Source organism: Carica papaya, chromosome 7, assembly GCF_054855325.1.
Source record: "Carica papaya isolate Zhongbai chromosome 7, ASM5485532v1, whole genome shotgun sequence".
Taxonomy (NCBI): Eukaryota; Viridiplantae; Streptophyta; class Magnoliopsida; order Brassicales; family Caricaceae; genus Carica; species Carica papaya.
In genome coordinates, this window is record NC_142315.1 from 1,653,723 (window position 1) to 1,676,952 (window position 23,230).

The 23,230-nt window shown below is 33.7% G+C and overlaps 5 protein-coding genes across 10 annotated transcripts; 2 read left to right on the forward strand and 3 right to left on the reverse strand.

Annotated features, from left to right (window-relative positions):
- Window positions 1-80: 80 nt before the first annotated feature.
- On the reverse strand, window positions 81-3,634 carry LOC110817796 (cellulose synthase-like protein E6). Of its 3 annotated transcripts, none has more exons than XM_022046487.1 (8): window positions 3,282-3,634; window positions 2,760-3,069; window positions 2,486-2,626; window positions 2,265-2,396; window positions 1,979-2,113; window positions 1,476-1,703; window positions 1,011-1,358; window positions 81-749 (listed from the first exon to the last, which is right to left on the reverse strand). In XM_022046487.1, exons 1-8 carry the CDS (start codon window positions 3,551-3,553, stop codon window positions 189-191), a joined length of 2,127 nt encoding a protein of 708 aa, XP_021902179.1. In that variant the 5' UTR covers window positions 3,554-3,634; the 3' UTR covers window positions 81-188. The 3 variants fall into 3 exon arrangements, with proteins under 3 accessions (XP_021902179.1, XP_021902178.1, XP_088064683.1); XM_022046486.1 differs by having other exon boundaries at window positions 1,979-2,191; XM_088208557.1 differs by lacking the exon at window positions 3,282-3,634 and adding an exon at window positions 3,192-3,212 and having other exon boundaries at window positions 1,979-2,191.
- Window positions 3,635-4,599: 965 nt separating this feature from the next.
- On the reverse strand, window positions 4,600-8,277 carry LOC110817890 (cellulose synthase-like protein E6). Its single transcript, XM_088208558.1, has 8 exons — window positions 7,922-8,277; window positions 7,398-7,707; window positions 7,063-7,203; window positions 6,842-6,973; window positions 6,559-6,771; window positions 6,058-6,285; window positions 5,592-5,939; window positions 4,600-5,328 (listed from the first exon to the last, which is right to left on the reverse strand). Exons 1-8 carry the CDS (start codon window positions 8,191-8,193, stop codon window positions 4,768-4,770), a joined length of 2,205 nt encoding a protein of 734 aa, XP_088064684.1. The 5' UTR covers window positions 8,194-8,277; the 3' UTR covers window positions 4,600-4,767.
- Window positions 8,278-8,999: 722 nt separating this feature from the next.
- On the forward strand, window positions 9,000-11,923 carry LOC110817889 (weak chloroplast movement under blue light protein (DUF827)). The gene is made up of 3 exons (XM_022046605.2): window positions 9,000-9,167; window positions 9,358-9,567; window positions 10,140-11,923. The coding sequence occupies exons 2-3, from the start codon at window positions 9,388-9,390 to the stop codon at window positions 11,604-11,606; spliced, it is 1,647 nt and encodes a 548-aa protein (XP_021902297.2). The 5' UTR covers window positions 9,000-9,167; window positions 9,358-9,387; the 3' UTR covers window positions 11,607-11,923.
- A 288-nt stretch (window positions 11,924-12,211) lies between these two features.
- LOC110817888 (Sec14p-like phosphatidylinositol transfer family protein) lies at window positions 12,212-17,901 on the reverse strand. 2 transcript variants are annotated; one of them, XM_088207404.1, is made up of 11 exons: window positions 17,526-17,890; window positions 17,386-17,414; window positions 16,144-16,227; window positions 15,985-16,038; window positions 15,357-15,434; window positions 14,746-14,799; window positions 14,491-14,550; window positions 14,318-14,413; window positions 13,733-13,834; window positions 13,481-13,561; window positions 12,212-12,836 (listed from the first exon to the last, which is right to left on the reverse strand). In XM_088207404.1, the coding sequence occupies exons 1-11, from the start codon at window positions 17,578-17,580 to the stop codon at window positions 12,525-12,527; spliced, it is 1,005 nt and encodes a 334-aa protein (XP_088063530.1). In that variant the 5' UTR covers window positions 17,581-17,890; the 3' UTR covers window positions 12,212-12,524. The 2 variants fall into 2 exon arrangements, with proteins under 2 accessions (XP_088063530.1, XP_088063529.1); XM_088207403.1 differs by having other exon boundaries at window positions 15,985-16,227; window positions 17,526-17,901.
- Window positions 17,902-21,198: 3,297 nt separating this feature from the next.
- LOC110817754 (Adenine nucleotide alpha hydrolases-like superfamily protein) lies at window positions 21,199-23,210 on the forward strand. 3 transcript variants are annotated; one of them, XM_022046417.2, is made up of 5 exons: window positions 21,199-21,764; window positions 22,079-22,197; window positions 22,260-22,375; window positions 22,472-22,689; window positions 23,070-23,210. In XM_022046417.2, exons 1-5 carry the CDS (start codon window positions 21,452-21,454, stop codon window positions 23,141-23,143), a joined length of 840 nt encoding a protein of 279 aa, XP_021902109.2. In that variant the 5' UTR covers window positions 21,199-21,451; the 3' UTR covers window positions 23,144-23,210. The 3 variants fall into 3 exon arrangements, with proteins under 3 accessions (XP_021902109.2, XP_088064351.1, XP_088064352.1); XM_088208226.1 differs by having other exon boundaries at window positions 21,214-21,764; window positions 23,042-23,182; XM_088208225.1 differs by lacking the exon at window positions 23,070-23,210 and having other exon boundaries at window positions 21,213-21,764; window positions 22,472-22,938.
- The last annotated feature ends 20 nt before the right edge of the window (window positions 23,211-23,230 follow it).

The window sequence follows — 23,230 nt, forward strand, 5'->3', positions numbered from 1 at the left end:
TCTAAATATTAGTTTTCATAAAACTAAAGAATAGATATAAATGAATCAGCAAGCGCATGGCTCAGTTGGAAGAACTAGTATTTCATAAATAGGATATATCATAAAACTGAAGGATCTATATATATATATGTAATACATATGTATGCGTGTAAGTTAACCGCATAGATATAAAAGTGAATACAGTCGAATTAATACATGAATGTAATGCAAACCAGCAGAACAAAAAAGATTGAATGGTATGTTGCAGAGATCGGCAGCCTGCCATTATCCTTTCTCAGGAACAGCGCTTGATACACAGGAAAGTTTACAGCCACCAAAATCCCAGACAGGAGAATCTGGAGAGGAAACATCTCCACCGTCACTTCCTTTTGGCTACGATCAACTACTTCCGTGATTACTCTACTTGCACCGATGCTGAAACTCAACATGTTGAGCATTGCAATTGCTGCTAACACATCAAACATCACAGAACAAGAACCAAACTCCATTACCTCCTGCATGTATCTTTTCGACACATCCTCATCGGCCACCTTGGCAGTGATCTCGAATGCTGACTTCCCAAACCCCAGTATCCTCAAGATGTTGCTGCAAAAGGCAAAGAGATAGGCTGTTGTTCTCTTGAACAACCACATTCTTTGATCATTCCACCAACTTCTTATTGTTCGTCCACAGTGTATAAATTCTCCCAATCTATATGCTCGGTTAGCGAAGAAAGCGTAGGCAAATGGTATCACCAATGGGTTTGAGATCTAATTGTACACGATGATTCATGAGTTAGCAAGTTAGGAATATGGTTATGATGTGTTTTGGTTTCACAGGATCAAATAATCTCACAGCAGACTTTTTTAAGTCTCTTAGAATTCTTAATAATGAATGTATATACATTCATGTGACGAATAAATTGTGTGTTCTTTACTTCGTTTTACTCTTGATCATTTGCTTGTTTGATTTTACCATGTCTCACCGACGAGAATCAATATTCAAAATGAAGTGAGAGGAAGATTTATTACCTCTGGGAACAAGGAGATGCCTCTAAGCAAGCTAAGTGATGGGACAGTGACATAGAAGAAGGTTGGCAAGGAATTTGCAGCCCAGAGCAAGTAAATACAGTAAGAAATTTGCAGCTTGAGGGGGATTTTTTTATGTCCATAAATGAAAGGACAGTAGCGTGAGAGAAAAATCTGTAAATCACCCTCAGACCACCTCTTGTGTTGTACCAAAAACTGCAACAATGTTGTAGGTGCAACACCAAGGAAACCAGCTCTTTTAGGAATGGAGTACGCTGATCTCCATCCTCTGCATTGTAATGATAGCCCTGTGATTATATCCTCCACCGGACAGCCATATTTTAGACCCATCTACATTGAATTACCATATTCATCGTATATAAGAAATCGGCATTCCATGTAATATGTTTTTGTGTTTCGAATTCAGAAATTAAAGAGAGACAGAGCGAGAGAGATGGATGGATAGACCTCTTTTCCCCAGTTCGTGTTGTGTTCGTAGGTACAACTTGCAAGAACTTTGCATGTTTCTTCAGAGAAACTTGTTCTGTAATTCTCATTCTTTGTTAGATTTGTTCTCTTCCAGTCTACCTTATAGTCCTTGCTGTATTTCTTCCCACAAAGAGCTTCTCTCCTGTGAAAGCATCCAGTACCAATGTAGCAAGGTCCTCCATTGGCATCAATTCCGGGAAACTCCACCTACGTTATACATATATCCAACATGGTATCAAACAAAAACTAATAAACCCAACAATCAATTTCTGCAGTTGAAACAGATTATTGTAATGAAATTTGAAATATATTCTCCCTATTCCTCTTGATGTCTGTCTAAGATTTCAATTTTCATCATTTCTGAGGAAATTTGCATCCTTCCCAATTAAAGAAGCATAGAGAATCTGTCTTGATTTAACACGATTAAATAATTGTAAAAGGGTTTTCCTACTTGAAAATGAAAATTTGAAATGGAGGCTCACCAGAGTTTCCACACTCAATGAAACTCCATAAATATCATTGTCTGTAAGATTGTAGAATGTCTGGGGATACTGTACGAAACCAATCTCATTTCCCTTCTCCTCATCCATGAAAAAGCACAAAGCATCTCTCACAATCTCCGAATTGTTCGAGTACATGTCACAGTCAACATTAAGAATAATTTCACCATTGCTTATCATTGATGACACCCTTATCTGTATTTAATAAAATAAAATGAAAGATCAAATTACAACTAAACTAATTAAATAATTTTTTACAAATTCTTACCAGTGCGTTCATGGCTCCTGCTTTGAAATTGTGGTGATAGTCAGGCCGCTTCTCGCGCGCCAAGTACACCAGAGTTGGTAGACCTTGACCTTCAACATCAACAGCTTCACTGTCTCTTTCATCGACCAGAATCTAAGAGAGAAATTTCATATTACACCATTTTAACTGAGCTGAAAACTTAAGTTGCGAAAATCTCTGAAGTAGTAATGAGGAAAATGTACTTGAAGAATGGTCTGATGATCATGACGACTAGAAACGAAGTCCCATTCGCGGAATCCTTTGTGTTGTTTTCGAATTTCTTCTGGAATTCGACCGAGTTTCGTGGCAGTTTCAATTCTTTCCTTCATCTCTTCATATAATCTCTACATTTAAATCCATATTAGTTTATCATGGTATGATAATTCAATTAAAAATGCAATAATTCAATTTTGGAAGTACTCTGAATCTGATGATAATAATTACTGGAAAAGGAGAAAACAATAATTAACTCGTCACCTTGATTGAACACCACTCATTATCCTCAACCGGTCCAATTGCTGTCTGAAAATAAGCCTCCGGTGATCTCGGTTCAACGCCGAATTTCCTGCAAAACGGCAACCAATGCTTCGCAAAACGCGAGGCTTCTAACAAGGCGTAGAAGGTTAAATATGAACCCCCGTCATCAGATAAATACACACTCAGCTTCTCCGCCGGGTAATCATAAGCCATGATTGATAAAACCGTGTTCATCACCATCACCGGCGGCTCTATTGTCGGATCCGCCGTGCAAACAAACACGTCTACACCTGGTAAAAACTTCTCGCACCTTCAAAATTTCAAACAAAAATAGATTCAACTGATTAACTGATTAAAATTTGAAAACACAGAAATGAAAGAAACAGGAGTACAGGCCAGGATAGTAGCTACAAGAAACAAACGCAAATTGACCTGCAAGAGAGGATTTAAAATTTTAAAAAAGAAAAAGAAATGGATCAAAACAGGAGTACAGGCCGCTACAAGAAATTAACACAAAGTTACCTGCAAGAGAGTCTGTCTTTGAAAGTGTAACGATGAACAGGATTCCATCTGACGATGACTGTGATAAACCAGTAACAAGTGAACCAAATTTCTGAAAGAAACAATCCAATCCACGCTATTCTTCGAGCTCCCCCGTCCGCTGGAAAGTAGCTCACTCTGTAGAAGAAGATCGAGCAGATAGCTAAAAAGATTGAACAAGTGTACAGACGGTAGAGGAGACGTCCCCTGACTGGTTTCGTTTCGAAAAGAGGCACATAATCACTCTCTTCCATTCCTCGTCTGCTACTTTCTTTCAGCAGCCTTCCTTGACTGGATGCCTCTGGTCTATATTGAGTCTGGATTAGAAATGTACGTATGGGAGGTCTGTATATATATATATATGTGTGTGTAAAGCTTATCAAAAGTAGCAAAAATAGTTTAGAATCTTATATTAATTTAAATTATACAAAAAAAAAAAGAAATATTTAATGTCAATAGTAATTTAATTAATAAAGTTTAAATGTTATTTTATTTTATTTTTATTTCGACAGTAAAAACTTTTTCATATTATCTTAAAATTTAAAAAGGGTGAAATAATAGATGACGTGAAGGGTAGGTAATATTAATTGACTGTTAAAAGATGATGTAAATTTAGAGATATAATGTTATTTACTTATTCAAATAAAGAGAATTTAATTATTAAATAATATATTTTTTATTAAAAAAGTCAGCCTACTTTAAATTTATAATATCATAAATATATTAATAAATTAAAATTTTAATTTTACTTATCTAATACTAAAAAAAAAAATTACTATCAGTATATAATAATTTTTAAAATAAAAAATTATATTTTCTCAATATTAATTTTCATATTTTAATTTAATTTTCTTTGGAACTTAAATGGTTTATTTGGTTTTAATTGGAAATTATATTTCTATTTTATTTACATGGTTTGTAATTTAAAAATGGCCTTGCTTTAATTTGTATGTGTTTCTTACAACTCCATATTCTTTGTTAATTATATTTTAATTTAATATTTTTATTCAAATCCAAAATTTTGATTGAATTTATTTATACATTCATCTATTATTCGACTAAAAGATTCCAAAAATATTTAAAATAATAAAAAATATCTTACATAAAAACTTTGTATGGAATTAAAATAACATATTGTAAATTTTATTAATTTTTTAATTTCTTATGAAACTTTATATTATAATATTTATTTATATGGTTTGTAATTTTATGTTTAGTTTTGTAATATTTATTTATAGCTAATAAATTTTAATGTTAATAAATAAACTTTTAATAAATCTAAAATTAAAATTGATCAAAATAAAGCTAAACGGATATATATAAATGAATCGAGAAGCGCATGGCTCGGTTGGAAGGACTAGTATTACATAAAGTTGAAGGATATACATACACACGTACATATATACATATATATGGGTGTATGCTAATAATCTGCATGAATATAAAAGTGAGTATAGCACTAGTCAAATTAATACATGAATATAATGCAAACCAGCAAAGCAAAAAAGATCGAATGGTATGTTGCAGAGATCGGCAGCCTGCCATTATCCTTTCTCAGGAACAGCGCTTGATACACAGGAAAGTTTACAGCCACCAAAATCCCAGACAGGAGAATCTGGAGAGGAAACATCTCCACCGTCACTTCCTTTTGGCCACGATCAATTACTTCCATGATTACTCTACTTGCATCGATACTGAAACTCAACATGTTGAGCATTGCAATTGCTGCTAACACATCAAACATCACAGAACAAGAACCAAACTCCATTACCTCCTGCATGTATCTTTTCGACACATCCTCATCGGCCACCTTGGCAGTGATCTCGAATGCTGACTTCCCAAACCCCATTATCCTCAAGATGTTGCTGCAAAAGGCAAAGAGATAGGCTGTTGTTCTCTTGAACAACCACATTCTTTGATCATTCCACCAACTTCTTACTGTCCGTCCACAGTGTATAAATTCTCCCAATCTATATGCTCGGTTAGCGAAGAAAGCGTAGGCAAATGGTATCACCAATGGGTTTGAGATCTAATTGTACATGATGATTCATGAGTTAGCAAGTTAGGAATATGGTTATGATGTGTTTTGGTTTCACAAGATCAAATAATCTCACAGCAGACTTTTTTAAGTCTCTTAGAATTCTTAATAATGAATGTATATACATTCATGTGACTAATAAATTCTGTGCATTTATTACTTTGTTACACTCTTGATCATTTCCTGGTTTGATTTTACCACGTGTCACCAACAAGAATCAACATTCAAAATGATGTGAGGGGAAGATCTATTACCTCTGGGAACAAGGAGATGCCTCTAAGCGAGCAGAGCGGTGGGACAGTGACATAGAAGAAGGTTGGCAAGGAATTTGCAGCCCAGAGCAAGTAAATACAGTAAGAAATTTGCAGCTTGAGGGGGATTTTTTTATGTCCATAAATGAAAGGACAGTAGTGTGAGAGAAAAATCTGTAAATCACCCTCACCCCACCTCTTGTGTTGTACCAATGACTGCAACAATGTTGTAGGTGCAACACCAAGGAAACCAGGTCTTTTGGGAATGGAGTACAATGATCTCCATCCTCTGCTTTGTACTGATAACCCTGTGATTACATCCTCCACCGGACAGCCATATTTTAGACCCATCTACATTGAATTACCATATTCATCGTATATAAGTAATTGGCATTCCGTGAAATTTGTTTTTGTGTTTTGTATTCGGAAAGTTAAAGAGAGACAGAGCGAGAGAGACGGATGGAAAGACCTCTTTTCCCCAGACTGTGTTGTGTTCGTAGGTGCAACTTGCAAGAACTTTGCATGTTTCTTCGGAGAAACTTGTTCTGCAATTCTCAATCTTTGTGAGATTTACTCTCTTCCAATCTACCTTATAGTCCTTGCTGTATTTCTTCCCACAAAGAGCTTCTCTCCTGTGAAAGCATCCAGTACCAATGTAGCAAGGTCCTCCATTTCCGTCCATCCCAGGAAGCTCCACCTACATTCCACGTATATCCAAGATGATATCACACAAAAAGAAATAAGCCCAACAATCAGTTTCGGCAGTGGAAACAGATTATTGTAATGGAACTTGAAATGCATTTTCCCACTTCCACTTGAAACTGTCTAAGAATTCGATTTTCACCTTTTCGGAAGAGATGTTCATCCTTCGAAATTAAATAAGCATAGAGAATCTGTCTTGATTTAACAAGATTAAACAATTGTAGAAGGGTTTTCCGACTTGAAAGTGAAATTTGAAATGCAGGCTCACCAGATTTTCTACACTCAATGAACTTGCATAAATATCATTAGCTGTGAGATTGTAGAATGCCTGAGGATACTGTAGGAAACCAATCTCATTTCCCTTCTTCTCATCCATGAAGAAGCACAAAGCATCTCTTACAATCTCCGAATTGTTCGAGTACATGTCACAGTCAACATTAAGAATAATTTCACCATTGCTTATCATTGATGACACCCTCATCTGTATTTAATAAAGCAAGATGAAAGATCAAATTACGATTAAACTAATTAATCAATTTACAAATTCTTACCAGTGCGTTCATGGCTCCTGCTTTGAAATTATGGTGATAGTCAGGCCGCTTCTCGCGCGCCAAGTACACCAGAGTCGGCAGACCTTGACCTTCAACATCAACAGCCTCACTGTCTCTTCCATCGACCAGGATCTAAGAGAGAAATTTCAAATTACACCATTTTAACTGAGCTGAAAACTTAAGTTACGAAAATCTCTGAAATAGTATTGAGGAAAATGTACTTGAAGAATGGTCTGATGATCATGACGACTAGAAACAAAGTCCCATTCGCGGAATCCTTTGTGTTGTTTTCGAATTACTTCTGGAATTTGACCGAGTTTCGTGGCGGTTTCAATTCTTTCCTTCATGTCTTCATATAATCTCTAAGTTTAAATCCAAATTATATGATCCGATTGACGCTTAGTTTATCAGTGTATCATAATCTTTGTACTATATGGTTTCAGAGTTCAAATAAATAATTCAATTCAAAAATTGCAACAATTCAATTTCGGAAGTACTCCGAATCTGATGATAATAACCACTGGAAAAAGACAAGAAAAAATAATGAACTCGTCACCTTGATTGAACACCACTCGTTATCCTCAACCGGTCTAGTTGCAGTCTGAAAATAAGCCTCCGGTGATCTCGGTTCAACGCCGAATTTCCTGCAAAACGGCAACCAATGCTTCGCAAAAAGCGAGGCTTCTAACAAGGCGTAGAAGGTTAAATCCGACCCACCGTCATCAGATAAATACACACTCAGCTTCTCCGCCGGGTAATCATAAGCCATGATTGATAAAACCGTGTTCATCACCATAACCGGCGGCTCTATTGTTGGATCCGCCGTGCAAACAAACACGTCTACACCAGGTAAAAACTTCTCGTACCTTCAAAATTTCAAACAAAAATAGATTCAACTGATTTAAAATTTGAAAACACAGAAATGAAAGAAACAGGAGTACAGGCCAGGATAGTAGCTACAAGAAACAAACGCAAATTGACCTGCAAGAGAGGATTTAAATTTTTTTTTATAAAAAAAAAGAAACAGAAATGGATCAAAACAGGAGTACAAGCCGCTACAAGAAATTAACACAAAGTCACCTGCAAGAGAGTCTGTCTTTGAAAGTGTAACGATGAACAGGATTCCATCTGACGATGACTGTGATACACCAGTAACAAGTGAACCAAATTTCTGAAAGAAACAATCCAAGCCACGCTATTCTTCGAGCTCCCCCGTCCGCTGGAAAGTAGCTCACTCTGTAGAAGAAGATTGAGCAGATAGCTAAAAAGATTGAACAAGTGTACAGACGGTAGAGGAGACGTCCCCTGACTGGTTTCGTTTCGAAAAGAGGCACATAATCACTCTCTTCCATTCCTTGTCTGTTACTTTCTTTCAGCAGCCGTCCTGGACTGGATGTCTCTGGTCTATATGAGTCTAGATTAGAAATGTACGTATAGGAGATCCATATATATATACACAGATATATATATATATATATATAGAGAGAGAGAGAGAGAGAGAGAGGGAGACAGAATGATTATATACATCGTCATTTATATTATTTTACATTTATTATTATTTTAGACGCTATTACAAAATTGTATTATTTATATTTGTTAAAATAATAGAAAACGAAAAATACGAGTCGAAGCGTATATTAATTAATTAAATAAATTATAATGATAAATTAATTTATATTAATTTAAATTATACCCAAAAATATTATAAGTAACCAAATTTAAACACCACGTTAAATTTTAATGTAAAAATTAAATTAAATTAATTATTATAATTTTAAATACTCTTTTTTAAATATTATAATATTTCTTTTATTTTGTAAAAATTATATGTTAGAATATATTATAAATTCCTATATATATATATATATATATATGACAGGTGATATAAAGCTAGGCTTTATTACAGCCTAATTTGAGCTATTTAGCAATACGGATTTAGATGGTTAACGTTGTCTGATTCATCTCATCCTTCCAAATTATCCAACAAAATTTTTCTAATTTTTGGACTTCCATTTCTACCCCTAACTCCGCCAAAGTAAATTCTCCATTGCGCGTTCACAAGGCTGAGGGGTGTTTTTGTCTTTTCACCCTAATACTATATTTGTCAAGCTAATTTAAACCGTTATTTTCCCGCAAAGGTCTCGTGGCCTCTTTCTCTTTTTCTGGTTTGCTCATAGACTGAGGGACTCAGAGAGAAGAACAAGAAAGCCGAACAGCTTGCGAATTTTCTTTTCTAGGATTGTTTTTTTCTTTCCATTTCTCGGAAAATTATCCATCAGAATCTCGCGCTGGTCGTCCTTGTTATGCATTTCAATCGTACTTAGAGGTACATTTATTGTTTTCGTGATTCTCCTCTTAACCAGTTCAATATATATGCTTATATATGTATACGCAGTTCTTTTAAAAAAAATCTAATCAGCGCAAAATCTAAGATAGACTCCACGGAATTTTTTAGGCTTGAATTGACTTGAGTGTTGAATTTAGCATTGGAATTTTTATTGGATTTTGTGTTGCAGAGAATTGGGTTAGAAAAGAAAAAAGGAAAGATGGTGAACGTTCGGATAAATACCGATCGGCAAAAGTATCCGGGCTCTCCAAAGACAGAAATTGGAGAGATCGACACTCGAGCTCCGTTTCAATCTGTGAAAGCTGCTGTTAGTCTATTCGGTGAAGTGGCCATTTCCAGGCAGAGAAGTACTCCGAGGAGGTCTAAACTTTCTTCTGAGGTGCATTCATCTTAGTTAACCTCTCGTAATTCAACAAATAGTATCTGAATACGCCGAATTATAATGATGTTTGCTCTAGAATTAATATCTTGGGTTTCTTGGAAACTCGAAACTCGAATTGGTAGATTATATTAATAGGTTGTTTACTTTTTTTATTAGTTTAAACTTTTGAGATGATTGATCTCGATTACTTGTATGAAATAATATCAAAGTTAACTTTGAGAATCTTTAAAACTCAAAAAGTTCAAATTGGTAAATTATATTGATAGGTTGTTCAGATTTTTATCAATTTAAAATTTTGAAATTATTGATCACAGTTACTTATCTAATATGATATTAGAGTTAACCTATTTATAAGATCATATAGTAAAAGATAAAACGATTTAAATCTCATTCTACTCTAGATTAATGACCGTGTGTTTGGTGTTATTTTCTGGTTGTTGAATCTATAAGCCCAGAGAGAGAAGCAAAACAAACTCTAGTGTAGATGCTCTGATGCCTAAACAGTTATCGCGTTGCCGGAGGAATTTATTTCGTAACGATAAGTTCATCTGCTGTTTTGGTTTTGCCAGAATATCTTGGACAAAGAGACACAGCTGATGTTGACCCAGAAAGAACTGAACAAAATCAAGCAAAAGCTGGATAGTGCGGAAACTACAAAAGATCGAGCGATCACTGACCTTGAAAGAGCCAAAAGAACAATGACAGATTTAAGCAACAAACTTGAAACAGTGAACAAGTCCAAGCGATCTGCAATTGAAATAAAAGATGCTGTGAAGCATAAATTTGAGCAACTTGAATTGAAAAAATCAAGTGGAGTTACTAGGAACCAGGAATTAGAGCTGGCAAGAGAGCAGTACTTGGTAACGACTGGTCGACTTGATTCAGCGAAGCAACGGCTCACGAAAATGCGACAGGATATTGACGCTGTTCAGGAAGCAAAACTAACTAATTTCCAACAGGCAGCAGAAGCTCAACGCTCAGCCAACCAAAACTCGGAAAGGGTTAATGAACTCAATAAGGAAATTGCAACCATGAAAGAAGCTATTAGACAGTTTAGGTTTGCCACTGCCCAGAACCAGCAAGAGGTGGTAAAGATTGCAGAAGAAAAAGAGGCATTTAGACAATATTATACAACTGCCAAAGAAAATGCCCAGGAGAAACTTCAGGCCTTGAAGAAAGGCTATGATCCGGAGCTGGCCCGAAACCTGGAGGCGAAACTCATTGAAACAACTGAAGAGATCAAGGTTTTGCAGGAGGACATGAAAAAGGCTCATGCCTCTGAAATGGACACAGTCAGAGTTGTAACCAAGGACCTTAATGAGGCTACAAGGACTCTGCAGCAAGTTGCAGATGAAGAATGCTCGCTTCGAAGTTTGGTGAATTCTCTGAGAGTGGAACTGGATGAAGTGAAAAGGGAACACAAGGAATTGAAGGAGAGGGAAGCAGAAAGGATAGCTCTGGAATTGGAAAAACAAATTAAAGCCGCGAAGGAGAATGAGCTGAAACTTAAGCAGCTTTTGTCAGAAACTGAAACTGCAGCAAAAGAGGCTGGAGAGATGAAGAAAGCTACCCTCATAGTAAAGCAAGAAGCTGAAGCTGCTCGAATTGCTGCAAAAGAAGCTGAGGAAAAGCTAGAGCTTATTCTTCGTCAACTGGAAGAAGCAAAAGCTGCAGAGAAGAGAGCTCTTGATGAGATGAAGCTTTTGTCTGATAAACATGAGGCTCAGAGGCAAGAAGATTCTACTTCCAAGATCAAAATCTCAGGACAAGAATATGAAACACTGAGTCGAAAAGCAGAAGAATCCGAAAAATTGTCTGAAATGAAATTGGCAGCTGCTGCGGTTCAGCTAGAAGACATCAATACAAGCAGAAATGAACTGGATAAGAAATTGGAGACAAATACAAAATCACTGAAAGAAATACAAACCGCAATAGATATAGCTTTGAAGTCAGCAGAAATGGCTGAGGCAGCACAGTGTGCAGTGGAGGCTGAGCTTCGAAGATGGCGTCAAGAAAAAGAAGAGCCAGAAGCATAAGCTGCTTACCCGACATGCTGATAGATCTGCAGATACATCGAAACCACTTTTCCCACAAGAATCACAGTTAAATGCAGGTTTTGCCAAAAGAGAAGAAGAGATCCCTGATGGATGAAGTGGAGGAAATATCTGTCCTGTCATAGCTTTTTTTTGCTAGTACTTTGCATTTCTATGCTAAGCTGTCAAGTCTCCCAGGAAAATATATATATATATATATATATATAGAGGGAGACAGAGAGACAAATTTGTTATTGCTCAAAAACAAGCATGTATATTTCAGTAAAAGAACATTTTAAATGCTGCTAAAAACAAGATAACTCGGAAAACGTCTCTTCATGAATGATTTTTCAAAGAAAAGTAAAGAGATGTACAAGATAATGATGAACCCGGAATGCTGAGAATTCACCTTATTTGATTCCTTAATGAGCTAATATAGAAAACTCACTAACCACTTTAGAAAGATGCTTTGTTGTGCTAAGGAGCAAATCTTGACAGAAGCTCACCATATTCAGAGAACAAGCAAAAGAATAAAGAACACCACAAAAAAGATACTTGACAGGTTCGGCAAACGACAGACGTTATAGACATAAAAGATCATGCAAAGATTTTAAGGAGGGTTAAAACAGATTGCATTTAAGATTACAATTTCCACTGCATTCCTACATGTCAGGCTGGATTCAACTTCACGCTCGCTATCCAGCCAGATAACTCGAAAAACAAACACTATATTAGCAGCATTTCCCGGTAGAATTCACTCAGAGATATGTACTGCTACTACATATATTTATATTGTATAACAGGAAATTGTACAGCTAACGGAAACCTTGTTCCTTACCTACGAGCTATAACATTGCTATCAGCGACTAAAGGTTAAGATTCCGCACAGAAAGTTACTGAAAACGCCAGAGTTCTATAGCTTCAGTCATCACTAATTCTCAGAGAGTCAAGAGGTTTGGACAGGCAATTTTGATTCTCAAACTTATGTAACTCGGATTCTATTGTTTTTGCTATCTCTGTTCCTTCAGCAGCTGGCTCAGGGAAATCAACATGGAAAGACCCCTGTTTGACTGGTGCAACAGGTTCACTTGTCATAGATTGCTGTTTAATGTAATTGTAGAGCTGCTGATGAAAAGGATGGTCCAACGAGAAGCAATTGTTGTCCTCCGAGTGACGAGATGAACCAGAACCCTCTCTTCTACAAAAATGAGGAAGTGACGCGAAGTCCATTATCTACATAAAACAAGAAAAACATCAATATGAGTTTACTTCTATCAAACAATATCTTTACACCTGCAGATTCAGTTTCACAATCAATTAAGGGGCAAAGCAAAATATCCAACTTTAAATTTTGGAGTCTTCAGTTTTGGCCCCAGAGTTCTTACTCGATTCTACTGAATCTAAACAAGTTACTAGGTTCAAAATGAGAAAAGTTTCCAGCAAAGGTAATAAGTCATTCAAAGATTTCTACCTCCATGATATCAGTTCCCAACATCTAAGAAATTTTTTTTGAAAAAAACAACATTAAGACAAAATGACATCTCCCAAAGTGAATATTCCCAGAAAGTATGAGCAGAGAACAATTACTAGCTCCACTAACTCTAACCTAAAGTTCCTTCCAAAAGGAGTTAACTCCTGTTATCCCAATTCCGGCATGGAATGAGTTGAAGTTGCTGCAATCATCTGAACTTCATTATTTTAGTCAGTGAAGGAATGGAGTAGAACAGGCCTTGGAATTTCTTTCATTATCCTTTACATGAACAAAAGCCTTACTCGAAAATATTAAGATATCATCGAATAAACTAATTAAAATGCATTTGTTCTCGATGTTCATGCTCTTAATTATCAAAATAATTAGAAGAAGAACACTACCATACCTTCAACAGTTCATCTTTCCCAGAACCTGATAACACCCGCACCTTTTTCCTTGTCCTCTCTTGCAACAGAGGCTTCACAACCTGCTACGCATTAAAAGTTAAACACAAGTTGTTCTGAAAATATCTAAAAGAATATCAACAGTGTAGAAGAAAACATAAGCATATAGGCTGCGACAATTTCTAGAGAAGAAACAGAGTAGGAAAGCAAATATGAAGATTAAACCACAAGGACACAAAAATGAGGAGGCCTACCTTCCAACATGCGGAAAATATGTATGGAACATTTACGATGTAATATGTGTTTGTCTTCTCTGGGTAATTAAGATCATCTATGGTCGATATGATTGTCAACAACTACAAAACAGAAAACATGTGAGTCTGTACTAAATGGTGTAAAGTTAAATTAAATGATTATACTCTTAGATGTTTGCAAGTGGAATTTCAGTATTTTTAATCATTCTTCAACTACCTGGATGATCCTCTGGGTACAATAATTACAAATTTTAAAGACAATTTTCTTTACAGAATTTATTATGTTAAGTTGTTTCCAGATACAAAATTCTTCATAGATCTGTAATCAGCAGTTCAGTGGAAGATCAATTTTGCATACAGTTGTTAAAATGTAAGATGAATTCTACTAGGTAAGGACCCAATTGGGATAAGAATAGCTGAACTAGAAATGTTCTCTTTCCAAAGCATTATCAATGTTAATGCTAACTCAAAAGACAGAAATATTTTGTGCAACACTATTATGATAGGAAATGAAAAGGGTTCAGAATATTAATAATGTCCAAAAAGGGTTTCGTGTTTAAGAGGGAAGAAATAAAAAAGGATTACCTTTACTTGGCTCAATGCTGAAAGCTTCAAACCAGTCATATCTAGAACCTTCACACAGGTGGTTATGGGCCGTCCATATTTTCTCGATGCAGAGGGCTGGAAGAAAGTATACAGGTCAAAATCATGAGTGACCCAAGAGAGATACTCCAAATATTCAACCCTCTATCACTCACCAAAATTACACGATCACGATATTCATTGATTTGAATATGCGATTGCACATAGTAGTGCACCTGTGGAACAGAGAAAAAGCAACGAAATATCACCCAGAATATTCTTTATATTAAAATGTATAAAGACTGAAGTATTCTTATATGGATATAATGAAATAATGATTGAGTTCGAATACCACTGAGATTAAATGGCAAAAATTTGAAAATTGCAATTAAAGATTTCATTTCAATTGAGGCATTTATCATAATACTTACTGATGCTTTGTCAAATGTGCTAAGCCCTACCCCAATAGCGAAGACAGGCAGTCCCTAGAGAAGATAGAGAAACAATCATTTAGGTATATACACTGGGTTGATGTTCGATTTACATCATATTTGAAAATGATATCCAATTACACTTGGGCTCCATTTGGAATAACTTTTGGTTTTGGCCTTTACGTTTCTTAAGTACTTTTGCAATTAAATGGATAAAATGACTGCTTTTGGCAAAAGGTAAAGTTAAAATCTGTTTTTGATGAGTTTAATAGAAATAATTTTGGGAAATAATTTTGGTCTTTAATAGAAATTTATATTTGAAATCTCAAAAGTTATTTCTAACAAGTACATAGCTTTTATTTTTTTGAAGTGAACACTTTCTACAGTTATTTCTACCTAATAATAGATTACTTTTAACTAAAAATACTTTTAGTGAATAGTTATTTTAACAGTACTTTTAAAACAAACAACACGAGCTACAGTCACCTTATGCCCACTATAAACTATCACAGTGGATATTGGCAATTCATGGTGCAATCCAGAGAGCAGAATTAGTATAATCATAAAAAAAAAATGTAAAATCAAGATTAAGTTTGAAGATAAATAACTACCTCTCTTGAGTACCCTGACATTCCTATGAGCTGTGAATCACGTACTGCTCTATATAACTCAGTAGGAACTATGGGTTTCTGTACAAGAGAAACAACAGAAGAATCAGAAATTCAACATTGCACTGATCTAAAACAACTATTCAACCGAGTTAAAGCAGGAGAACACTATCAAAACATTATTATGAATAATCATATGGTTGTGCTTGACATAAGTGGAGCATGCACATGCACGTCATACATGTGAGAATAGAAGAAGGCAAGAGAAAGGGAGTGACATCAACTTCATCATAAGCACAGAACTATCACGTTGCATTTGATCAACAAAAAAAAAAGTGGTCCTCAGGAATCATCATTGTCATTAATGAGTCTACCTCGAGACCTACAGCAACTACTAGCACTTCCTAACCAGCTGTACTGAATGCAAAAGTTGAAACAATATGCGAAACATCAAGTAGTAATGTGTGGTTTCACTTATTGTCAAAGTATAGTTTCTGAAACCAGTCGTTATTGAAACAAAGACATCAGGGTGATACCACTGGTTACAAACACAGACCAGGGGAAGAAATTTATCTTTGGCATAAATCAGAGGGAAGACAGATGGAACAACTAAGCAAAACTTAAAGCTCACCTCTAAAATATTGTCAATCTCATTCTGCACCCTCCATTGCAAAGAGTCCACCAACTGCAACAACAAAAAGAACAATCTCAATCGTGTGAAAAATTGGACTGATACCAAAAATATTCCATAAAAATAATTTGACAGACAATTAGGAGAACCGCTGCTGACCATTTTATGGGCTTTGGATACATTCAGCTCCCTTGCTTTCAGGAAACGCACCAAAGTTTCGGCAAGATAACCCTGATGAACATTCTGCATGACAACATAGAAGCCTTTAGACTTTGGATCCCAACAATTAATTCACCATAAATGAAAGGACTAACAGTAGTAATATTTTGTTTTTAGACATTACTGACTAGTAATAAATAACACTATTCACCGAAACATCCAATTAAAGCCAAGCTTCAGTTAATTACTTCATAGATTAGATTTACTGTCAGCTTTCCTCAAATAGCATACAAGAAAGTGTAACGGCATCAATTAAGCATACGAAGCAGAAGAAGACACCGACAGATTCCTCATCTAGCTCCAAACCGCGACAAATTTATCAAATATCTCAAGCTTATTTAGATATTACATCACACGAAAAGAGATACTCCGTATCACCCGACAAAACATGCAATCATCTTCGCTTTTTCAAATATTGCAAGCTTATTTGCATACCACATCACATGAAAGGAGAGATCTCCTATCAAGCAACAAAATGTACAATTATCTTCAATTTATCAAATATCTCAAACTTATTTTGACCTTACATGACATGAAATGAGTTACTTTGTACCAGCCAACAAAAATATGCAATCATCTTTTCATGACAAGCTGGTGCAGGGGCAACATCCGATTCGTCGAAAACAATCATCACTGCCATTCACTATAGTATCCAAAGTTGGCAAAGCAATCACTTTCATACTCTGATTCCAACAGTTCTATTGGGAATGGAGGGTCGGGATAATGGTCATAGGAAAAAAGATCATTTTAACACCATTAAAAGGTAATCTCTACTTAGCTCCAGAGTCAGTATAGCCAACCAAAAAAAGTTCAGTAATTTGTGGGATTCATTCATTTCAAGTTTCTACCCGATCTCTACTATCAGATTACTCAAGCTCATCATTCTACACACCAAGAAACCGGATAGTCCCCACCCATTCCTAAAATCATCAAAGCCAAATCAAACACTGCAATTAAATTCTTATCGTCTACAGCCGTGAAATGGGTCGACCACCATAACTCGAAACAGCAAAAGGAATAGACAAAAATCCCACAAATTAAGCCGTTGGCCCAAGGGTTGATTATAAGCAATTGAAGTGAAGATTTGTTCATCCATTTGAAGAATAGATCAGACAAAGTGGGGTGCTTTTTTGGTTTTATAAAAATTGAAGAAACAAAATTAGAGAGAGTGAATTGCCTCACCTGAAATGTTTTCTTCAGTGGCTCATCAACTGCCGATATTTTACCAAAAAAAAAAAGAAAATCAGTAGAAAATAAGCAGAGAGAACTCATCATAAGAAGTAAAAAATAATTTTAAAAAAAAAAGGTGGAGATAAGAATACTTTGATCCATCAAGGCTTGAAACTGATGGATCGCTTCCTCTGAAACGATCCCCATTTTCGTTTCTCACCGTCACCGTCTGTCCGTCTCCTCTCCTCCCACCCACAAAATGCAGGACACCAAAACCAGAGACTTTTTTGTTTTTTTTACTCTGGTTATGCGCTCTCTCTCTCTCTCTCTCTCTCTCTCTCTCTCTCTCTCTCTCTCTCTCTCTTTTTCCCACTGGGTCTGCGTCTGTTCTGGCCTTCCTTGTTTTGACTCGCTTTCACTAAATTACTACAAGAAGCTTTGATGGGTAATTGGGAAATTCGAAATATGATTCGACGAAGACTATAAATATAAACTCACCCATCTGGATTTGAATCTAAATTTTCCTGTTTACTCAGATTGACGGATGGATGGAAAGAGAGAGAATTGTCAATAAAGGCGGAACTAAATTCCTGCAATGTAAAATAAATAATTTCAATTATATGATATTTAAATCTGATTAATTCAGGTTTAAAAACATATTAATTTCTGATTTAGAAAATTAATCTCAATCATTTCATAAAAATACTTTCTTTTAAACAATACATCCTCCCACTTCAAAATATTAATTTTATTAATTAGCAAGAAATTTATTTAATAATTTTAATTTAAAAAGTTTTAAATTTTATTAAAAAGTAATAATTTTTTAGTCCCTATAGAATTTTAAGAAAAACTTTAAAAAAAATAAATTATAAATTATATTAAATTCGATAAAATTTTAAATGTATTATTATAATTTTACATAAAACTTATATAAATAAATTCTTTTAATTAAAAATCAGACATTAATTTATTAAAACAGCATCCTTAAATTTGGACCACCATGTTTCTATGGGGGGGCCCATCACTTTTTTGTTTTATTATACCATTTGATTCCCACAAATATCTTTTATATATATATATATATAATTTATCATTGATGATAACAAAAATAATAATTGATTATATATATTATTATGATTCTATATGTATATATGTGTAGTTTGCTTTTTAACTTTTTATCTAAAAAAATAAATAAAAATGCATGATGATTCTAAGAATATTACACCGGCATCACATAACTTGGAATATACTCATGATGGAGCCAAATCTAAAGGCATATATATATATATATATATATATATATGCAAAAGTATATGCATATTCGTATATAATATGTATTACTTTTCGTTATAAGTTAAGACAAAACTTATTTTTTATGCAAAAAAATATAAATGTCACTTAGGTAATCTCTCATCTCATGAGTTAGCTTAGGGAAGAAGGTTATTATTTTATCAAATTTTATATTCATATATATATATATATATACATATATATATACACACACACACACACAAACTTATGTTTCTCTATTGTCAACATATATTCCTATAATAAAATTTTAAAACAAATTTATATTTATTTAATAAATTTATTGTACATTGTAAGTTAGTTTTGATCGGTTTATAATACTTGATTTAGTAATGTTAAAAATTTAACTTATTAATATATTAATAATGATGCAGTGACCAAAACATATTTAGTTTTAACGAATCATAATATATTTGTATTTGACATTTCTCTCTGTAAATCTATTTAGTATTTCTACTAATATAATATTGATTATGGTATGATAAAATTAAATAATATAAACTCGTAAATAAATTTACATACTTTTTTTATATATTATATTAGTTTTTAACAATTGTATGTCTCCATCAATGTAATTATATTTTTTTTACTGATTATTTATTTATTTATTTATTATTTAAATATTAAAATCAATTAATAATATTTGTTTACAAATTAGATATACACTAGATTCATATATGTAAATTCCAAAATATAACTTTTCTTCAAATAATTTTAAAAAAAATATATGTAATTTAAGCTATATATTTAAATATTAAATTATTATTTTAATATAAAATTTGTATAATGAATATGGTTGATTGTTTTTTACTTTTTTTTTTTAAAAAAAAAGGTAATTTATTTATAAAGACATATAGTTGAAAGTTGGTAGAATTATCATGATTGTTGAATAGGTTGGTTGCTATCAAATAGGAAACCTACTTGAAGGTGGCAGAAATTATGAGGTTTCTTAATTTGTAATTACCCTCTAATTAAGATTACCCTTTAATCATGAGCCTCAATTCACATGTCACACACACACACACACACACACATATATATATCTTAATATAAAGTATTTTTATGCATAAAATAACATGTATTTTAATTTTAGTATAAAGAATTTTGAGGGTATAGCTTTTTTGACTGGTCCTCTATTGCTTTAAGGAAAAAGAAATAATATATTTTTTATTGATGATATAATTTATTAAAATTTTGGTAACAATAAAATTTAAAATAAATTATTAAATGAAGAAATTAGTAATTTAATTTAATTTATTTTATTTTTTGGAATTTTTTTTTTAAAAAAAGAGAAATTAAATGTATGAGCATGTGGTGGTAGCCATGTCAACCTCCAACTTTTAAAGCACTTTTTGTTGTGGCTTGCCTTTTTATGAGTCAAATATTTCTACTTTTAATTTTCTCTTGGTGAATTTTGGACCAAGAAAATTAAAAGCCCATTTTAGGGTTAGGAAGTCAATTCCACAAGTTGATAAAAATTTTTTTTATTAAAAATAAAAGAAAACTAAAAGGATTTTGATCGATCATAAAAATAATAAATAAATAAATAAATTATACGTAACGTATAAATCATACTTTAAAAATGGTAGACAATTAATTAGAGGAGAAATTATTCACGTCGAGATTATCTTATGGAAAAGTCCATTTGATATCTAAAAAAATACTCAACAACAGTCGAACAAATAGAGAATGTTGGGGTGAAACAAAAAAATTTGGGTAAAACCGTGTTTAAATATTGAGTAGATAAACGTTATGTAGTAAAAAAAATACTTTATAAACCATAGCGAGGAAAGAACTCTGATTGGTATAAAAAAAAAAACCCGCAACCCATTGGAGTTATCGTGCACTTGGAAGAAGAAAATAGAAGAATGAATGAATATGATGATAATTTGATTCTTTGTTGTCGTGAATTTATTTCTTTGTTATTTTAAATTTATATTAAAAAATTATAAATTAATTTTATTAAATTGGACCAACTAGTGGTGGAAGTTTGAGTTTAATTTAAATTTAAATTTGCATTTTTTAATGAAAGATTAAGTAATTCTTGAAATGTTCTTTAATTATACAATTATTTATTGTAGGTAATTGGTGGGATATATATATATATATATATATATATATATATATAATTTAACTATGCCAACAATGAGAGAAGATGGAGAGGGAATTGACTTCTGATTATATATTTTATTTCTGAAAGACTTTTGATTAATTAAATTATATATAATATATATATATATATATATATGAATATTCTTTAATTGTATTCGGATATTCCTTGTCCTAAATCTATATGAATCAAATTATATAACGAGCTTAGAATTTAGAATGTGAAACGGTCTTGTATTGCCTACAACAATTATGCTACAAATTAAATTAATTAACCGATTAATATACGTACTGTTTGTATATACAATTATATTCATGATGAGTTAAGCCCACATATTGATATATATATATATATATTAGACATACATAGATGGGTCATGTACGGCAATGTGATGTGATGTTGGGTATATGTTTACACTACATTATATGTACGTATATATAGATAAATACACACATATAGATATATAAGTTAATTTCTTTCCTGAGCTGCCTAAGCTTTTACCCACAAACACAAGAAGAAAGAAAAAAATCACTCTTCGTTATTTCCTTTAGAATCAAAACTATATCGGATCTGTTTTCCCCGTGTGCATATACACATACACATATGTATATGTGTTAATATATATATATATATATGTATATGTAGATGTGGGTGTGATAAATGGAGACAAGCAACAGAGGTGAAGTAGTGTACGACGCTTACGAGGCGATGATTTCGAGCGAGATCGAGGAGGAATCTGCGAGTTACGGAGTGGGTGGAGCGACGATGGACGTGATCGAAGAAGAAGCTTTTGAAGGTATGAGTGAGTTTTCTAACGGCGGCGGAGGAGACGACGTCGTTTATGTGGCGGTGGGAAAGAGCGAGTCGAGCATGGATGCTCTTTCATGGACGCTCAACCATCTTATCAGAACTTCCTCCACCATCGTCTACCTCCTCCACATCTTCCCTGAAACTCATCACATTCCAACTCCCTGTAAGCTTCTTCTTTTCCTTTTTTTTTTTTTTGGATTTGAATAAAATGCATTTACGAGATTATAATTATCTTTTCATGTTCTTGAATTTCTCTGCTTTGTTCTTGTCGTCGGGTTAGGTGGGTAGTGGTCAAACTGGCTTGCTTGCTAGGCTATATATATAAACTAGGTATATTAAAATTAAAAAAAAAAATAGGGTTATCATATAGCAATTATATTAATTCAAGAAATGCATCTCTCTCTCTCTATCTATATATATATATATATATATATGTATCTTGGTGGAATATGAAAAAGAAAGTGGCGGTGAAAACAGTGGGAAAGCTTCCCAAAAGTCAAGTAAGTCCACAACAAGTGCAGAATTACTTGACCCAAGAAAGAGGCAAGAGAACCCAACTCCTTCAAAAGTTCATCAATGCCTGCTCTGCCTCCAAGGTACAACTTTATTGTTTATATATATATATATATATATTATTTACACAATACAAATGAAACAGGTGAAGGTAGACACCATCTTAATCGAGAGTGATCTGGTTGCCAAGGCCATTCTTGACCTCATGCCTATTCTTAACATAAGAAAGCTGGTTCTTGGAACTACCAAATCTACTTTGAGGTTAACTTCAAATTTTCCCATTGATTTTCTTCAAATAATATTTTTTTTGTAATTTGTGAAATTTTTCTTTATTCATTTTTTCTGGTAATGAGTAAGAAAATTGAGGTCGAGAAGAGGAATTGGAATAGCTGATCAGGTACTGCAAGGTGCATTGGAGTCATGTGAGATCAAAATCATATGTGAAGGAAAAGAAGAGATGATTTCTTCATCCTCTCCAATTACACCCTGTGATGATTCCAAACCTACTCAAGATCAACGATTACAAGACCAACGTCAAGATCAAGATAACAGTCAACCCACAGACTCTTTTTCGTGTATGTGCTTCAAATCGAAGACACGTTAAATATATCTATTTACTGTCTACCACACAAATTGATGAAGAAAACTCGATTACGAAAGCATTAAATTGCATCGGTTGGCCAGGAAAGTTCAGTCGAGAAAGCGTCAAATTGAAGATACGAAAGTTTGTGTGTTATTATTTTATTGCATATAAATCTATAAGTCAATGAAAGAAATTACTATGTATCACCATTTATTAATGGATATTTTTGTTAAACTTCTTACTTTCACAATCTTTTAGAGCAATTTATTTATATATTTTACAATATGTAATAACATGTGTGTATATTTATATATTATGTGTATTTATATGTTATGTATATGTAGGCATCTAATGAATAGATCTTATTCGAAGCCCATCAGACTGATCCGGCCCACACTCGGCCCAAAATGAAGCCCAATTATCCAGCACAGAACCCGAACCGATAACCAGAAAAACGGAAGGTGAAACAAGTAGAGACGCCAAAATCAGAAACCAGAGGAGTAGAAAGCGGAGCAAGAGGATAAGAGGGAAAC

Excerpts from the sequence above, each read along its gene's own strand:
- LOC110817796 (XM_022046486.1), bottom strand. The coding sequence starts at position 3,553 with ATGGAAGAGAGTGATTATGTGCCTCTTTTCGAAACGAAACCAGTCAGG. Across the intron at positions 3,070-3,281 it reads AAAGACAGACTCTCTTGCAG|GTGCGAGAAGTTTTTACCAG; the intron begins GTAACTTTGTGT and ends GAAATTTTGAAG. Across the intron at positions 2,397-2,485 it reads ATCATCAGACCATTCTTCAA|ATTCTGGTCGATGAAAGAGA; the intron begins GTACATTTTCCT and ends TTTCTCTCTTAG.
- LOC110817890 (XM_088208558.1), bottom strand. The coding sequence starts at position 8,193 with ATGGAAGAGAGTGATTATGTGCCTCTTTTCGAAACGAAACCAGTCAGG. Across the intron at positions 6,286-6,558 it reads CATTGAGTGTAGAAAATCTG|GTGGAGCTTCCTGGGATGGA; the intron begins GTGAGCCTGCAT and ends CGTGGAATGTAG. Across the intron at positions 5,329-5,591 it reads GCATCTCCTTGTTCCCAGAG|ATCTCAAACCCATTGGTGAT; the intron begins GTAATAGATCTT and ends ATGTACAATTAG.
- LOC110817889 (XM_022046605.2), top strand. The coding sequence starts at position 9,388 with ATGGTGAACGTTCGGATAAATACCGATCGGCAAAAGTATCCGGGCTCT. Across the intron at positions 9,568-10,139 it reads GGTCTAAACTTTCTTCTGAG|AATATCTTGGACAAAGAGAC; the intron begins GTGCATTCATCT and ends TGGTTTTGCCAG.
- LOC110817888 (XM_088207403.1), bottom strand. The coding sequence starts at position 17,580 with ATGGGGATCGTTTCAGAGGAAGCGATCCATCAGTTTCAAGCCTTGATG. Across the intron at positions 16,228-17,385 it reads CACTGAAGAAAACATTTCAG|AATGTTCATCAGGGTTATCT; the intron begins GTGAGGCAATTC and ends GTTGTCATGCAG. Across the intron at positions 13,562-13,732 it reads TATTTTCCGCATGTTGGAAG|GTTGTGAAGCCTCTGTTGCA; the intron begins GTAGGCCTCCTC and ends AATGCGTAGCAG.
- LOC110817754 (XM_022046417.2), top strand. The coding sequence starts at position 21,452 with ATGGAGACAAGCAACAGAGGTGAAGTAGTGTACGACGCTTACGAGGCG. Across the intron at positions 21,765-22,078 it reads TCATCACATTCCAACTCCCT|TGGGAAAGCTTCCCAAAAGT; the intron begins GTAAGCTTCTTC and ends CGGTGAAAACAG. Across the intron at positions 22,376-22,471 it reads ACTACCAAATCTACTTTGAG|AAAATTGAGGTCGAGAAGAG; the intron begins GTTAACTTCAAA and ends GTAATGAGTAAG.